Source organism: Lissotriton vulgaris, chromosome 10, assembly GCF_964263255.1.
Source record: "Lissotriton vulgaris chromosome 10, aLisVul1.2, whole genome shotgun sequence".
Classification (NCBI taxonomy): Eukaryota; Metazoa; Chordata; class Amphibia; order Caudata; family Salamandridae; genus Lissotriton; species Lissotriton vulgaris.
In genome coordinates, this window is record NC_141698.1 from 177,561,580 (window position 1) to 177,579,893 (window position 18,314).

At 49.0% G+C, this 18,314-nt stretch overlaps 1 protein-coding gene across 1 annotated transcript in view; it reads right to left on the bottom strand.

The window, feature by feature from the left end:
- MYO15A (myosin XVA) overlaps window positions 1–18,314 on the bottom strand; it is a 1,716,372-nt gene that overhangs the window by 1,485,389 nt on the left and 212,669 nt on the right. The window contains exon 13 of the mRNA XM_086939741.1: window positions 10,239–10,400. Coding sequence (XP_086795867.1) covers window positions 10,239–10,400 — 162 coding nt within the window. The remainder of the gene's footprint in view (window positions 1–10,238; window positions 10,401–18,314) is intronic.

Here is an 18,314-nt window from a genome sequence, read left to right on the forward strand (position 1 = left end):
GCAGAAGCCAGCTTGTCAATGAGCTCATCTGCCTTTGGAATAGGGTGTGCATCTGTCCTAGTGACAGCATTGAGTCCTCTGTAATCCACACAGAACCTCATCTCTCTCTTGCCATCTTTGGTGTGAGGTTTGGGGACCAGAACCACTGGGCTAGCCCAGGGGCTCCCTGACGGCTCAATAACACCTAATTCCAGCATCTTTTGCACCTCAGTCTTTATACAGTCCCTGACATGGTCAGGTTGCCTGTAAATCTTGCTTTTCACAGGAAGACTGTCACCAGTGTCCACCACATGGGTACACCAGTTAGTCTGACTGGGTGTCAATGAGAACATATGTCTGTATGACTGCAAAATGTGTCTACAGTCATGTTGCTGATGTTCAGTGAGGCTGCCATCTAAGGCCACACCATCAACTGAGCCATCTTCAGGGTTCTGAGTTAACAGGTCTGGGAGAGGGTCACTCTCTTCCTCCTGCCCCTCATCTGTAGCCATGAGCAAGCCCATGTCTGCCCTGTCAACATATGCCCTCAGTCTGTTGACATGGAGCACCCTGTGGGGGCTCCTGGGAGTTCCTAGGTCCACCAAGTAGGTAACCACTCCCTTTTTCTCAACAATTGTATGGGGTCTAGACCATTTGTCTTGGAGTGCTGCTGGGGCCACTGGCTCCAACACCCATACCTTCTGTCCAGGCTGATACTCAGTCAAGACAGCCTTTTGGTCATGCCACGCTTTCTGTAATTCTTGGCTAGCCTCAAGGTTTTTGGATGCCTTCTCCATATACTCAGCCATCCTGGAGCGGAGACCAAGTACATAGTCCACTATGTCTTGTTTAGGCTTTTTGAGAGGTAACTCCCATCCTTCCTTCACCAGACATAGGGGTCCTCTTACAGGGTGCCCTAACAACAATTCAAAGGGGCTGAAGCCTACCCCCTTTTGTGGGACCTCTCTGTAAGCAAACAGAAGGCAGGGTAGAAGGATGTCCCATCTCCGCCTGAGCTTTTCTGGTAATCCTTTGATCATACGCTTTAGGGTCTTGTTAAATCTTTCAACAAGCCCATTACACTGTGGATGATAAGGAGTGGTGAACTTGTAGTTGACACCACATTCCTTCCACATAGCTGTTAAGTATCCTGACATGAAGTTGGCACCTCTATCAGATACTACCTGCTTAGGAAACCCCACTCTGGAGAAAACTCCAAGTAAGGCCCTGGCCACAACAGGAGCTGTTGTGGTCCTAAGTTGAATTGCCTCTGGTTACCTGGTGGCATGGTCCACCACCACCAGTATGAATCTGTGCCCAGATGCTGTACGGGGATCCATTGGACCTACAATATCAATCCCCACTCTTTCAAAGGGAACCCCCACCACAGGTAGTGGTATCAGGGGGCCTTTGCTTTGCCACCTGCTTTACCACTGGCTTGGCAGGTTACACAGGAGCGACACAACTCTTTGGTGTCTTCAGACATGTGAGGCCAGTGAAAGTGAGGGACAAGCCTGTCCCAAGTCTTATTCTAGCCTAGGTGTCCTGCTAAGGGAATATCATGGGCCAAGGTAAGAAGGAAGCCCCTAAATTGCAGAGGTATAACCAACCTCCTGGTTGTACCAGGCTTGGGGTCTCTACCCTCTGAATAAAGGAGCCCATCATCCCAATATATTTTATGGGTACCTTGAGCATTCCCAGCAGCCTCAGCAGCAGCCTGCTGTCTGAGGGGTTCAAGAGAAGGACAGGTTAACTGAGCCTGCCCCAAGTCTGCCCTAGAAGGTCCCCCTGTCCCCAGAAACTCAACCTGATCAGGTTCAAGTTCTTCAGGGACAGTTCCTTCAGGGGTCTCAAGATCATCTTCCTGTGAAGGCTGATCCTCACTTGTAGGCAGTTGGAAAGGCACAGCCTTTACCCTCCTGTTCTTCTTCTTGGAAGGTGCTTGGTCCATTGTTCCAGGATCCAAAACCTGAGGTTCAGAGAGGCACTTTTTGGCCTGTGACCTGGTCACAGCAAGGACATGTGATGATATCCCTAACATCTCTGCATGAGTCCTGTACTCAACTTCTGACCATAGAGAGCTCTCTAGGTCATTGCCCAACAAACATTCAACTGGGAGATCAGCACTAACCACAACTCTTTTCAGGCCAGTTACCCCTCCCCAGGAGAAATTAACAATTGCCACACTATGTGTAGTAGTGACATTGCTGGCATTGGTCACCAGGTAATTGTCACCTGGTATGTATTGTCCAGGGTTCACAAAGCTAGGTGTCACCATAGTGACACTGGCACATGTGTCCCTGTATGCTTGAGCCACTTTTTCATTAATTAAAGGTGTCTGTCTGTACTTGCCCAGATTACTGGGACTTATAGTAGGGGTCACATCTATGTCCCCATCACAAATCAGAACAGCCTGTGTAGGGGTTCTGACTAGGCCAGAATCTCCCTCAGTTCCCAAGGTGATACCCACAACCCCTTAGTTTGTGGACCAACACTGCCAACTGTACTAGTGGGTGCAGGTGCCTTAGGGGCTGCAGTGTTGGGGGCTCCACCCATTTTACACTCACTTGTCCAGTGAGAGGTGTTTTACATGTACTACATCAGGGTTTTCTTTGACCTTCTTTCTACTTCTTCTTGGAAGTTTGGGACCCACCCTCAGTATTAGTTTGGGGCCCTGTTGAAGACTTCTGGTCTTTAGCTTTCTGCTCCCCACCCTTCTGGTCTGTTTTCTTCTGGTCACCACCCTGGTTCTGGTTCTGGTTCTTTTGCTTAACCCTGGTTCTAACCCATTTGTCTGCCTTCTTTCCCAATTCTTGGGGAGAGGTCAGATCTGAGTCAATCAGGTGTTGATGCAACTGCTGGTTCTGACAATTATTTAAGATTTGTTCTCTCATAATTAAATTATGCAATCCTGTATAGTCTGTAACCTTACTTCCCAGCAACCATCCCTCCAGAGCCTTAGTGGCACTTTCAACAAATTCAGACCAGTCCTGAGTCTGTGTCTTCTGGGTCTCTCTGAACATTAACCTGTACTGTTCAGTGGTTGAGCCTAGCCCATCAATCAGAGCACTCTTCAGGACCAGGTAGTTTCTAGAATCCCCATCACTAACTGTGAGGAGTCTGTCTCGGCCTCTACCTTCAAAGGAGAGCCACAAGATTGCTGCCCACTGCTCCTGAGGGATCTGCTGTACTCTGCAGGCTCTCTCAAGAGCAGTCATCCATTTTTGGATATCATCCCCAGCTTTGTAGGGGGGCACAATCTTACTCAGGTTTCTATTGTCATAGGACCTGTCTTTATCCTTGGGGATAATGCTGCCACCAGTGGGTACTAATCCACTCTCTCTCCAGGCTGTCTTGCTCTAGCAAGTTTCTCTTGGGCCAGGGCAACATCTAATTCTTGCTTCTGGATCCTAAGCTCAGCCTCTCTCATTTTGGCCTCATGTTCCCTTCTCTGAGGGCTAGTCATCCCCCTTCTGGAGTGACCATGAGAACCTCTAGAAGCCTGGGAGGTATTGGATTCACCTGAGTGATTCCTCCTCCTCCTATGCTCCTGGTTAAGTCCACTTGAGGGTCTGGGTAAGGTCATCCTTAGCTCAGTCCCAAATACACTTAAGTTAGCCTGGCTAAGCCTGCTGGCTGGCACCTGACTAAGTCTACCATCATCAGAATCACTGCTCCCCCCTTTTGTCTCCTCTTCTTCCTCCTCCTCTTCCTCAGGCTGAGTATCTCCAGTGACTTGGTCATCCTCATCTATCTGGACTACAGGGACAGGGGTGTCAGTATTGTCATCTTCAGTGGGAGAGCCTCCTTCACCATTCCCTGTGGGGTCTGGTTTAGAGGTCTTTAGAGCTTCAGACTGGTCTAAAAGCTCTCTAAGGTGGTCTGTAGTAGGGGTTGGACCCATATTGAGACCTCTTGAGGCATAAAGCTGCCTCAATTCCTTAAAATTAAGCATAGCAAATTTGGATGGTGCCCTTGGAGGGTCACTCTCAACAGGAGTAAGTTCAGTGGACCCCTCTGCTCCAGACATTGCTCTAGTGTGGGTGGATATGTTGCAATCTACCTACACTGGTGTTTACCTACTAAACCTATTTAGTAGTTGTAGTCAGGGTGTGCTACTCCCTATCCTCTACAACAACTAAGTTCAGTAGAACTTAAGTATACTAGTCTTGTTTTATATGTACCTAGCAGGTACCTGTATGATCTTTCAAATGATACTCTCAAAGATTGTAATGGTAGAACAACAACAAGCTCAAATCCCAACCGCTGCTCACCAATGTGAGAAGTTGGCCGGGTATATGATGCTCACTAGTTCTAGTGATCACCTTGTACCATGCCAAGCAACCCTTATGGTGATTGGTTGTAAGTCAACCTTATAGACCAGCTATCCTAGTAGCGTGGACAAAGCAGGCTTAGGCTAAACTCTGTAAAGGCATGTGAAGCAAGCCGTTTTACCATACACAATCCCCTTGAATACCAAATGAAAGGACACCACACAGATATATATTGAAAATATATATATATGTATTTACTACAAATATCCCCTATACTCTTTATGAGCACAGAAGCAAATGTGTTAAAACAAAACACAGTTTGTTTAAATACACAAAAGTTGCACAATATGGATGAGCCCTAGGGGCCACCTAAACCATATACTAAAATAGTGGTATAAGAACCACCTAGCTGAAAGGAAGTAGGCCTAGGGCCTTGGGAATCGCTGGGGCTGTTCGGGACTAACAGTGAAGAAGTCGGGAAAGGCCCGCGGGACTCGGGTGCAGCGCTTAAAGTGCACGCATACACCAATGCAATGTCAATGGTGCGTAAAAGTTACAAAGTTAGTGTTTAAGGAACCTTCCGCTTAACCTAGCAGGATGAAACTTTAGACACATACACTAGAGGAGTGTACCAGTGTAGGAACACCGGCGTTGCTGAGTTACCTCACTCACAGGAAGTGGGTGCACAGGTGCGAATTAGTGTCGGGTTTCGTCACGCTGGTTGATGGTGCTTGGAGCTGAAGATGCTGCAGGCGTCGAGACGAGAAGAGTTCCGGTGGATCCAAGGGTGGATCTGAAGTGGTGAAGACCTGAAAGCAGAGGGGACAATGTTCAAAGTCACTAGCCAGTGACTACCGTGGAACCAGGATAGAACCAGGTGATGTCGGGTGCAAAAAGGCGATGAGGGGCAGCTTGTCTCTGCAGCCACGTGGACACAAAGAAGTCGAGGACGTCCAGGAGTCGATCACGAGCTGTCCCACAAAGGCTCTAGCTGATGGCGGAGTCGGCAACTTGATTGGAGCAAACAGGCCTTGGCTAATGCAAGCCACGCAGGAAGTGAAGAAAGCTTATCACTCGGACCAGCAAGGTCAGAGCGGGTGCCCCTTTCTACAGGAGCGAGGGCAAGTCTGGAGCAACCAGACCCGCAGTGTTGATTGTCGGTTTTGTCGCCAAGATGGCCGCTAGCCACGTGGCAAGTGGCCGGGATGGCGCGTCGAGTGGCAAAGTGCAAAAGGGCCCCACGCAGATTGTGGAGATGCTGGGGGGCTGATCTTCGGTGCAAATGTTTCTCGGTTGTGGGGCTTCTCAAACCCCAAAGCACAGCGTCGAGGGTGCCTCGGGTGCTGCACAGTCAGCTTCTCGGGGGTCTTTCGAGATGTCCGGTCCCACGTCTCTCTGTGCCTCCATGGGTCTCTTCTTTGTAGGTACTGTGGATCGGGCTCTGAGATGTCTGGGAGTCTGGGTCTTGTCGGGCTCTGGGCTCGGGCTCTGGCTGGAGGCGGCGGCAAAGCAGACGTCGAGTTGCTGGATGGTGCCTTTGTTCACAGGGTGGCCACTCCTAGGCCACAAGGGAGATGCTCTTCAGTCTTCTGTGCAGCAGAATGTCGAAGTCCAGTCGTCTTCTTAGTTTCAAGTTGATTTCAGAATGATCTAAGGTGCAATGACACTGCTCCCACTCTTATTCCCAATCTGAGGGGTGGATCACCTGCTAGGTCCCTCCTCTGGGTGGGACCAGGAAGGGGGGCGGTTACACCCCCTTTCCTTTGTCCAGCTCCGCGCCAGGACTGGGGCTGGAAAGCCCCAGCACCGGTTTTGACTGGCTTATGCACGAGGACACCTTGTGTGCCCCAGGCATGTCTGATTCTATTCAGCCCTGTCCTACCCAATACACAAAATCCTGTCTGGGGTGGTGCTCGCACCTCCCAAGGCAGGAAACCCTTTGTCCAAGCCTCCCTCGCTGGAAGGCTCCCAGCAGCAGGAGGTCAGACTTGTGTTTGTGGTGGCAGCATCCATTTTGTGATGCTGAGGCTCGGGTTAACTTTAACCGGGGTTCAGGTTATGTACATGTCGTGTCCCGCTAGAAGGGTGGAATGCTATCGCTGTCGACAGAACTGTCGAGGGGATAGTATTCCAAATCGTATTACACCTTACGCGACATGTTTTGATAAAGGCAAACCAAAGTTAGCATATAACTGAGAGGATTATGATGCACTTAAGAGTATATGGTATGGCAATATCCCGGAACAGCTAAGGGAGTGGTTCCCGACAGCTGCAGACAGGCTCAGCTCATGCTAGAGCACCATCTCACATGAAACCAAGCACTCTGCCTCCAGGATTGCTGAGGCCTTCCATAGGAGTGGCTTATAGGTTAACATGTGTCCAGTTAGGGTTAGATATAGGGATACTATATCTAAGTAAGAGGTGATTACACCAACTTACCCCAGCTGAGTGATCAGCCAGTTGTGTCAAATATGGAGGCCAGGCCAGGGGTGGCACAATACATGCTGCAGCCCCTGGTAGGCCTTGGATACACCTATGCCCTCGGTACCTGGAGTACACTGTTACAGGGGCCTATAAGGTGAACCAGTTCCAATTCGTAATGCACCTAGAGTGCATTGGCATTAATTTAGAGAAATAACAGCAGGCTGTGGGTCTGATTAGCAGGCCCACAGCCACATTAAGTCATAAACCAGTGAAGCAAAAAGCAAAAATTTGGGGTGACCATAGGATAGCAGACCCTACTCTCCTTCTCTATCTATGGATTAATTAAATACCTGATGATATCAGCCAGACTACGTTTGGATAATTGAACTTTCTGACCTCAGCAGCCTGAGTTTCTGCATATAGGAGTGCTCAAGTTTCTCCCCCTACACACGTAAGGCACCTTAGTTTGCTTCACTGACATTGACATGTTGCTTCTTCCTACTACAACAGCAAATAAAACAGGGCTATGGCCTTTAATATATGTGACTGTGAGACTATTGGCACACTTGTCTAAGGAAACTTAAAAAATAGAATATGTTTGAAGTAAAATGAATTAACTAGTGACTGCTAGTGGTTTATGCTAGAAAATCACCATAATCAAGACGTTGATTGAAAGTTACCAGCCCGGTGTTTTCCAAACATATTATAGTTAAACTATATTCATATAAAGGGCTTGCAGTCAATTCCCCTTATCTTTTAGGCTGCTAAATTATTACTTACATGATGCTCCCTGCAACCACACCACACACAATAGGTGAATGGGTCAGCCCACTTCAGTGTTTAAGCACATTTACTTAAAGGCGGCCTTTAGATTGCATACCCTTTTAGATCAACCTGAACATAGACACCCATGGTTAACTTTTCCAATAAATTGGTGTGCACATTTAAAATTCTCAGCTTTACACATTCAGCTTGGTGCAGGTCATTTGAAGCAGTTGCATCTGACTCAAGAGGGAACTCAAGTAACAACTTAAGGTACTGCAGGTTTATAGAGATTTCAGTTGGATCTGACTCGAGAGAGACACCTAATATTGACTTAATGAACTAAAGGTTTGTAAAAGAATGTTGGAGATTTTGCATCTGACTCAAAAGTGGCATCTACTAACATCTAACAACTAAGGGGCTGCAGGTTTGTCAAAAACTTGCAAGCCTCATGAAAAATCCATCATAACACAGATATGTATATAACTAAATAAGATAACCTTTCTTCTAATATCCTTAGTGCTTTGCTTGACTAAAATTAACATTTTGTTTCTTCCTGCCATAGCACAAGGATGTGGGCTTTAAAAAACCATCAGAAGTATAATGCGCCTAAAACACGTAGTTTGATATGGTTGTTGGCACTTGAGTTAACCAGGGACTGCTAGTACTTATGCATACTAGGTAGTGTTCACAAGTGTTCCGTAATAATCTAGACATTTATTGAAAGTTGCAATATTGATTGCTCATCATACACCAGGATTGCCATATTTACTTATCCTATAGAATACATCCCCAATTCATTAGAGTAGCAAAAGTGTATATGAACATTTTTATGCTGAAGTCACACCCCATTGCCTTTGTAAAGGGCATTTGAAGCAGTTGCATCTGACTTACCAAGGACCTTTAGTAACAACTCTTAAGCAGTTGTTGACTTGCGAAGGACATCGAGTAATGTTTTGAAGGGCTGCAGCCATGTTAAAGGCTTTAAGCTGTTGCTTTTGACTCAAGAAGTACATTTAGTAATGACTTGAAGTACTGTAGTTAGGGGAAAGGTGAGACTACTGGCTTTTCCAGTGCTTGCTTTTATTTGTAGTCTTGCTACTCTTCAATTTCTGAAGCGATGCAAATGCACTTCATTGTATTTTGTTGCTTGTGTGCTTTTAATCAGTATTGCTGTGTGTTATTAGATTGCCTGCAGTACCTACACTCATTGTCAGTGATACTGTTATGTCAAAATCAATGGCAAGCATGCATTTTCTACATATTTGTCGACATATTCTAAAAAAAACATTAGTTTAGAGATGCTGTGTAAAGCTTTCTTGTGGCATAAATATCAGTCAAGAGAACAGAGAGAACACCTGCACGGACCTTCCTAAAGTTAATTGTTGTTTTTCCTTGACTTTATTAAGCACAAGAAAGCCTACAAAGATAGGTGGTCAGACAGAATTGCTACTAAACAGATTCTATGACACACTGGTGTCAAACGTCGTTTCACGGGGGCTAGCAGATGGGATATGTTTACATAAATTCTAATGTCGACATAGTGAATGGACATGCTGAAAATATGGCCCTGATTTAACCCCCAAAGGACATGGACACTAAATCTGGGCGGTGAACTCCGCTCCACTCGCAGAGTTTCTGCACTCCACGTTACATGGAGCTTCCTCGTTCGCTTTCGTCAATGTCAAGTTGGCGAGCGCGAGCGAGGAAAATCCACCTCACGGTGAGATTTTTCCTCGTTTGAGATCGTCAACATCAAGTTGGCGATCGTGAGCATTGAAAATCAACCTTCTGGCAAGATTTCTCTACGCGGGTATTCAGATTTCTCATTGCGAGTGGTCGCGTATGCTCGGGACCGCTCGCGTTGAGAAAGTATCCCTTCGCATTGAGAAAGCTGCCGCTCGAGTAAAAATTTACTCTAGCGGCACAAAGTAAGCAGTGCGCGCTTGCGCTGTGCATGGTGCAGTTTGCGATGATTGCACAGTGCGGATAAGCATCTGGCACTGAAAATCATCGTGAACAGCATTTATCTAATGCACCACGCCGCTTGCATAGCCCCACATAGCGCATCAGACAGAATCGCTTCTAAACAGATTCTATGACACATTGGTGTCAAACGTCGTTTCACGAGGGCTAGCAGATGGGATATGTTTACATAAATGCTAATGTCGACATAGTGAATGGATATGCTGAAAATATGGCCCTGATTTAACCCCAAAAGGACATGGACACTAAATCTGGGCGGTGAACTCTGCTCCTCTCGCGGAGTTTCTGTACTCCGCATTACATGGAGCTTCCTCGTTCGCTTTCGTCAATGTCAAGTTGGCGAGCGCGAGCAAGGAAAATCCAGCTCACTGCGAGATTTTTCCTCGTTTGCGATCGTCAACATCAAGTTGCCGATCGTGAGCATTGAAAATCAACCTTCTGTCAAGATTTCTCTACGCGGGCATTCAGATTTCTCATTGCGAGTGGTCGCGTATGCTCGCGCCCGCTCGCGTTGAGAAACTATCCCTTCGCGTTGAGACAGCTGCCGCTCGAGTAAAAATCTACTCTAGCGGCAGAATTGAAGCAGTGCGCGCTTGGCTGTGCATGGTGCAGTTTGCGATGATTGCACAGTGCAGATAAGCATCGGGCACTGAAAATCATCGTGAACAGCATTTATCTAATGCACCACGCCGCTTGCAGAGCACCACATAGCGCGGCAGAGTTTTTTTTGTACTTTGCCGAGTTCCACATAGCACTCAGTGAACTCCGCCCAACCCCCGCAACAGGGGCTCTTTGCCGCATCCTGCACATTACCTCATACTTCTCAAAGTAGACGTTGCCCAGGTGTAGAATGGAAGACAGAATTCGGAACACGCTGTTCTGGTCCTCGCCGCTAAAGCTGAGGATTTCCATGGCGCTCACCAGCCTCCGGAAGTCATCGGCATCACTCTTGCCCTGTATTTCACAGTTGCCACCCTGTGGAAATTACACAAGGCAGACATTGCACAGTGAGATTGAGACGTGTCCTGTGGCTCTGGGCAGGAAATGACGTCAGATTACAGAGACGCTCGTATTTTACATAGGTTACTAAAAAAGTATATGACAGTAATGAAATAAAATTCAGGTCCAACATTGACCTTCCCAAAATCTTTTTTTTAATAATATATACAGAAAAAATTTAGTAAATACAAAGATGAATTATATTTAAGGCCCAGAGTTACTAAGATTTTGGCGCAATGCAGAAAGATAACTTACAGCGCTGCCTCAAAGGGAGAAAGCAGGAATACAATATATTTGCTAAGATATGGCATATTTTTGCTTTCTCTCTAAGCTGGTGACCTATGTGCAGCCTAGCACCAAGCAGACACCCTTGAGCCATGGTGCAAGGGTGCCTGTGTTACAGACAGAATTGTTTTGGTGCAGGAAGGGATACCCTCCTGCAAAAAAACAAACCTCAGAGGTATTTTCCTCTTTCTAAGTGTGCTGAATAATGTAGCACACGTAGAAAGAAGTAATAATGAGAGGAAATGAAGATTGTTCTCCTTGTTGGGATGGCGGACTGTTTTCATGTATTCCCACGTTTACTAATCTTAGGAAATCTGGGAATGCACCACAATCCATGAGTGGATGCATGGGAACAACCACACTCCACCCAATCAGTTACTAACACCTCAAAGGAGATGGTAACTGTTCTCAAAATGTAAGGTGTCCCCATTGGACACCTTTTGGTGTCGGGTACATTGTGGGGAACAGGCAGTGAGAAGTCCAGGGGATCACTCTCTGCTCCTCACAATTTCTTGCCATACTTTTTTTTTCATCACTGGTTCCTTTAAGGAAAATAGGCTGTTTAACCCATTAGCTGCTGCCAACGGCCGTCGCGAGCACTACCTCGGTAGTGCTGTGCACACCCCTTGGCCGACGCGGCCCGCCCGCAGAGTGGCGGATTTTGCGCCGCGCTAAACGGGTTAAAAAAAAGTTTCCGATTTAGCAATGTAAACACAGGGATTGGTGGTTTGCTGTTCTTTGCAGGTTACCATCCCTGTGTCAGTAACCAATCGCAGGGGCTGCAAATAGCAATCTGCCTCGTTAATATTCCTTTTGAAGGTCACTCTACAACCTGCGATCGGAGACTTTGTGATGTGACCAAGTAATTCATAGGTTGCATCTTAAAATCAGAGACAGGTTGAAAAAAGTTAGTGTGCAATTGCACCCACTTATCCCATTCGTTTTTTATTAGGTCGAGCTCTCTCGACCTATTGTCGCCGAGTTGCTCCTCAAGGGAGATAGACTGGTGCACGAGCGCCGATTGCACATCGTGGACGCGCATGCCCAGCCAGCCAGCCCCCCCGAGCCGTGCACATCACAATCACGCACACACACAGCCACACGGAAGCACACACACACGCACACACACACACACACACACACACACCCACCCACACCCACACACACACACACACACCCTCTGCCCCCCACCCACTCACCTGGCTTTTTCCGTGTGTCCCTCTCCCTCTGCAGCGGGTCAGTGTAGGCAGCAGGCAGCCTCGGAGGTCGGCGTGTCTTCTCCGGCGATCCAATGTGCACGCTCACAGCGACGTGCGCTCCCACTGCTTTCGCGCCCGGCATTACCATTTCCGCAGTTGCACCAACCTGACCAAAAAGCACAACCATTGACGTGTGGAGCGTGGTCAGCCGATGACCAGAAGCATGCCTAGAATGACAGCGCAAGCGTGGACGGATAGTGCTCTTTTATTTAGAAACCTGTAATTTAGCGAGCGCACCTCATCCGTCGTGCTGTTAAAGCACAGTGCTTGCGCATGCACCGTGATCCAATACGATCAGAGAGGGAGGCGTCCTGGTGTTGTTCACGTTCGACGTTCCCTGTTCTGTGCGTGTGACATCACCAGGATCGTTGTTGTCATGTGTATGGTCCTCTCTTTCCAGCGATTCAGTTGTCGGAAGTTTTTATTCTGTACCTAAAGAGCTGTCAGTGCGGAGCCTTCACAAGCCATGGAGAAGAAGAACCTGGGCCTTCCCCTGGCGCCAGAGAGTTATTATTTTTTTTTTTGGTGCAAAACATTTATTGAGCACTTGCAGGAGCACACAGCGTCTCGCCAACAACCCGGAGGCTGGCCGCTATCAATGCAGATATATAGAACAAGCAATGACAGAAATGTAAGGGTGTGAATACAATTGCGTCAAACAGCAGTTTCCAAGTGACAAGTGCAGCTTCTACATAGCGAAATCAAAGTGTCTTCCATTTTTAGAAATTTTATGACAACATTAACATGTGCAATGAACAGGTGAACCCAGGGAGGGGGGGGCGCACACCTGTGCTCGGGCGGATAGAGCAGTCCGTGGGAGGCATGCAGCTGGGAAGGACGGAGTCTACAACTGAAGTAATGGCAGGGTTCAGTATCGAAGTTAGTAGGCCGGCAGACATCTGGGCGATATCGTGGGAGTGAGGGCAATACACAACGAGCCGAGAAGGGGGGGGGGGGGGTAGAGAGAGAGGGGAGGGGGTGGGGGGGGGGGGGCAGTAAGCACATCACGCCAGACAAGCTAGGCCCGGACTCTCAATTCAGGGCCAGGAAACAACACAGCAGTGTCCCACACTAACATCCTCAAGTGTCGTTATCTTCCAGTGGGTCAGTTATCAAATAACATTGTAATGGGGCCCAAATATCAGTAGGCCTAGAAGTAGGTGGCAACAATTCAGAATATGTATGCAATTGTTCCTGGCAGTATATCATGTCACTCATCCAATCCTTAAACTTGGGCGCCCTCCCTCTCCCCCATTTACACGCCACTCTGCGTTTAGCCAGAAGCATAGCCAGTGCCACATATTTACGGTGAGCCGCCTGAAGTGGTGCAACATACCCCAGAAGGGCCAACAATGGGGACGGGTCCACCGTCATGTGTATCATTTTGGACAGCGCTTGAAACACCTGGGTCCAGTATCTGTACACTTCGGCACAGCCCCATGCAAGGTGAAGGAAGTCAGCCCCAGGAGCCCCACACCTGTCACACGTGTCAGTAGGCCTCAGCTGGAACCTATGTAAGCGCGCCGGAGTGTGGTAAAGTCTGTGTAGGAATTTATAATGAAGTATCCTATAACGGCTGTTGGAGGATATGCGCTCGGTCTGTTGCAGGCAGAATTCCCATTGTGGATCTGTAAGAGTCAAGGCTAGATCCTGATCCCATTTGTGCCTAGCGGGCAGGGCAGTGTAGGTCATGTTGGCACGGACAGATTTATAGAGTGTGGCTACCAGCTTATTGGGATTGTCGTGAAGCAGCATGTTCTGCAGGGGGAGAAGCACTGGGGGCTCACAGGGGAAGTCAGGCGTAATGGCCTGTAGCCCGTGCCTGAGCCTGATATAATAAAACAAGTCTAGAGGTGTCGGTTGCATGCCCTCGTACAGCTGGTCTTTGGTACGGAAGGTGCCATCACGATACAAGTCCCCCCATGTAGCGACATGTATGCTTTTCAGCAATTTTTGGAAGCCAGCCTCCTGTAGGAGCGGGAGTTGTGGGTGGTAGGTCAGTGGCAATAGGGGAGCATATAGGAAATGTAGGTCAAGCCGCAGAGTAATGGAATTCCACGCCGTTACCGTGCTAGACACCGTGTTAGGAGTCTTGTCCCTGCCGTCGACCGTGGAATAAAGAGCGCCTTCAATGGGGGTCGGGTGGGCTAACCAGTGTTCAGCCGCCAGTTGAGGCATATATCTCTGCTGACGCACCCAGAAATATGCATAGTGGGCCTGAGCAGCCCGATAATAAAGCTCAAAATCAGGAATACCAAAGCCCCCTTGTGAGAATGGCCGAACTAGGATCTCCCACTTGAGTCTGGGTGTCTTCCCACCCCACACCAGTCGGAGAAGTTCCGAGCGTAGTAGCCGAAAGAAATGGGGTCCTGGATGAAACGGGATGTTCATAAAAAGGTACAGAAGCTGAGGGAGTATCACCATCTTAACTAACAATGCCCGCCCAGCCATGGAAACGGGGAGTGCTATCCACCTGGATATATTGCCACTGATCTTGTCCATCACAGTGCCATAATTAGCACGAATCAGCTCTTTTCTACTCTTATCCACATGTATACCCAAGTACTTAAAATCCCCCGTACACCAGTCAAGTGGGAACTCTAGCGGAAACTGACTAGTCGAGGCAGTAAGGGGAAAGATACACAACTTATTCCAGTTAATTTGGACTCCCGAAAGGGCACCGAACCGTATAAATTCCCGGAGTATGGGATGTAGGTTGTCGCCAGGGTGGCGAACGTAAAGGGTGATATCATCAGCATACATAGAGACGAGTATTTGTCTCTGAAAACAGCGCAGTGCACTGTCCCGATGATGCTGCCGCAGTTTAGCCGCCAGGGGTTCAGTGGCTATAGAAAAAAGGAGTGGAGACAGGGGGCAACCCTGCCTCGTCCCTCTGGAGATCGGGAAGTCAGAGGACAGTTTCCCATTCATGAGGACCCTTGCCGTCGGATTGTCGGATTCGTATATAACAATCTAATCCAGGAAATAAATATAAGCGGGAATCCCATTCGCTCTAGAACTTCATTCGAGCGAGTCGAATGCCTTGGTGGCGTCTAAGAAAATGGCAGCCATTGGGAGGTCTTCGTGTACGGAGTCATGGACCGAAAAAAAGGTACGGAGATTGTGCGATGTCGCCCTGCCAGGGACAAATCCGGCCTAATCCGGAAGTATTAGATCAGGCAGGAGGAGGCTGATGCGTACTGCTATCAATTTTGCAAGAATTTTCACGTCACAATTTAACAGGGACAACGGTCTGTAGGAGTCGCAGCTGGAAGCGGATTTACCCAGCTTGAGCCGGGATGTAATAAGGGCAATTCTCATGGATGCAGGGAGATGGCCCACCTCTAGCGCATCCTCATAAACCTCCCGCAGCACTGGTGCCATGAAGTCAATAAACGTTTTATAGATTTCAATGGGGATGCCATCCAGCCCAGTGGCCTTACCCGACTTCATACTCATGATAGCCTCCCTGACCTCATCCAATTCAAACGGAGCGCTTAAAAAGGCTCTCTGTGCGTCGCTCAACCACCCCAAGGAGACATCTGCCAAATAATCGTCCAGTGAAAGTTCGCCAGCCCTGTTAGAGGAGTATAGCGCACCATAGTGTCGCACAAATTCGTTCATAATTTGTGTTGTGTCCCTGAGTACTAGCCCCTCAGCAGTCTGAAGTTCCAGTATAACAGTAGGCGAGCGCATTAGTTTAACCGTCGCCGCCAGCGCCTTCCCAGGTCTCTCACCCTCTCCATATCGCCTGGCCACCCAGTACTTGTTCCTAAACTTTACCTCGCGGGCAGCCTCCTCGGAGTACTCTGACAGTTTTTCACGTATGGTAGCGAGGGTTGCATTGTCAGGGCCTGCTCTGAGGCGGTCCTCTGCACTCCGTAGGCCAGCCTCGAGACCGCGTAGTCTATTTAGTATGCTCTGGAGCACTCCCGAGCCTTTTGAAATACATAAGCCCCGGAGTGTGGCCTTAAACGCGTCCCATATGGTCTCAACGTCCTGGACGGAGTCCTTATTTCGTTTAAAGAAATCCAGACATTCATCCCTGAGTTCTTCTTGGAAGTGCGAGTCTAATAACATAGAGGGTTGCATACGCCACGCCGTTACCGGGGGGCCCAGCTCAGAGCCAGACAACGTAATAAAAACGGGGGAGTGATCGGAATATGTCCTGGGGAGGTGCGTCGCGTGAACCAGTGCCGTGTAGAGATGTGAGGTCAGGAGGAAATAGTCGAGCCGCGCCCATGACTTAGCTTGCGCTGTAAAGTGTGTACCTTCCCCTTTAGGCCCACAGTGTGAACGCCAGGCGTCTATGAGATTGTTACCAGCAATAGTTGCTCTAAGGACTTCTCGCCCATTGGTGTAATGGTGGGGGGCGGGGTGTGACCTATCCAAGGGGGGGTGCAGGGTCGTGTTGAAATCTCCCCCCATATGAGGTGTTGTGGTCCCGTCTCCACAATCGCAGCCCATAAAGCAGTAAAGAACTGCGGGTCATCTACGTTAGGCCCATAACAACATGCTAGTGTCACCGACATATGTCCCAGTCTACCCCATAACAAGCAATACCTCCCCTGGGGGTCAGCCTTGGATCCAGCAAGTCGAAAAGGTGTATACTTCTTAACCAAAATGGCCGTACCTCGTGCATATGAGGAGTAATTAGCAAAGACCGTGTGGGAAGCCCACCTACTACCAAAGGCGTGTGATCTGTGGGGTGCAAAGTGCGTTTCCTGCAGGAAAGCAATGTGGACGTTATGGCGATCAAGGTAACTCAATAATTGACGTCTTTTCCTATGGTCACCTAACCCCCTCACATTCCAAGTAATCACATTTAAGCGTGTGTCACCCATGTATAGATGCGAAACAATGAATACAGGATCAAAGCGAGCAAAACGGCCCAGTCATCATTAGCAATAAACAGGCAATCGCCCATTCGAACTGGACAAGTGACATCCAGAGGGAGCCGGGAGCCGAACACCGATGGAGCACCTTCACCATCTGCACCACTCCCCAGCCATAGACAACGCACTCCGCATCCATCCCACCCCCACATCCTCCGGCCACAACCAAGGTGCCCTCCACAGGGCAGAGAAGTGAGTTCAAAACCCATCATGCACATGTTATAACCAGAACTACAACAGAACTTCCAGCATACCCCCTCACCCACCCCCTCCCCAACAGTCCCAACAAAAGGACAGAACCTGAATAAAGAAAAACCCTGCACAGAACGCAACCATTCAGGGCGAAACATTTCGGCTCTGCGAAAGGGAGTCATACTGCGCCAAGTGCATTCACATTCCTCCAGGTAAACAGTCCACCAACCCCCACCCACTGAAGCATCCCCAACTCGCCAGCACCCCAAGCCCGCCCCCCACCCACATGCCAAAACAATGCAAAGAAATAACCAACAATCAAAAATCAGAGTCAATGTCATTGGGGAACACCCAGTAGGGGTCATCTGAGGCGCACGTTTCACCACCCCAGTCGTCCCACTCCGTGCAAGTCTACCCTAGGGGTCTCCATCTGGAGCAGAGAGGGAGTAAGGGGGTGGGTGCCCGGCATACATTACCACCTGCAGTCCAACACCCGTCCATGGCACCCCAGGGGCCGCCGCAGCCACCGCTGAGAAGAATGGAATCCCCTGCGCAGAAAGGGGAGCGAGGACGGTCTAGTGGAGTGCAGGATCAAGAACCATAGAGAGCCAGCCACTGATCATTCGGGACCAGATGCATTTAAGTCTTCAGCGTCCGCAGGTCTCCTGTGTCGTTTAGGCAAAGTCTTAAGGTAGTCCTCGACCTGCTGGGGGTTGAGAAAGAAGTGCTGTGTACCCTGGTGGGTGACGCGCAGCTTGGCTGGATACAAAAGGGCATAGTCAATGTTCAGGTCTCGAAGCTTCCTCTGGACCGCAAGGAATTTTCGCCGTTGCTCTTGGACCACCGGGGTAAAGTCAGGGTAGATGGAGAAGGGCACGCCATCATATGTCAGATTTCGGTTCGCCCGGGCTGCTCGGAGCGCCGCATCTCGATCCCGGTAGTTGAGCAGGCGCGCGATTATGGGTCGCAGCGGGGCTCAAGGTTTGGGCTGAGGTCCAAGGGAGCGATGGGCACGTTCCACTATAAACTGATTCGAAAGAGCTTCTGCCCCTACTGCCGCTGTGAGTAGTCTCTCTATGTACAGCTCCATCTTCCCCGTGTTGGTCGACTCCGGAATGCCCGTGACGCGCACGTTGTTCCGTCGACTCAGGGCTTCCAACTCCTCATTTTTGGCGGCAATCACCCTTAGCACATTGTCCATTCTAGCAAGACGAGAGTCATGCGTCGTGGTGGTGTCGTCATTTTCGGAAATCCTGCGT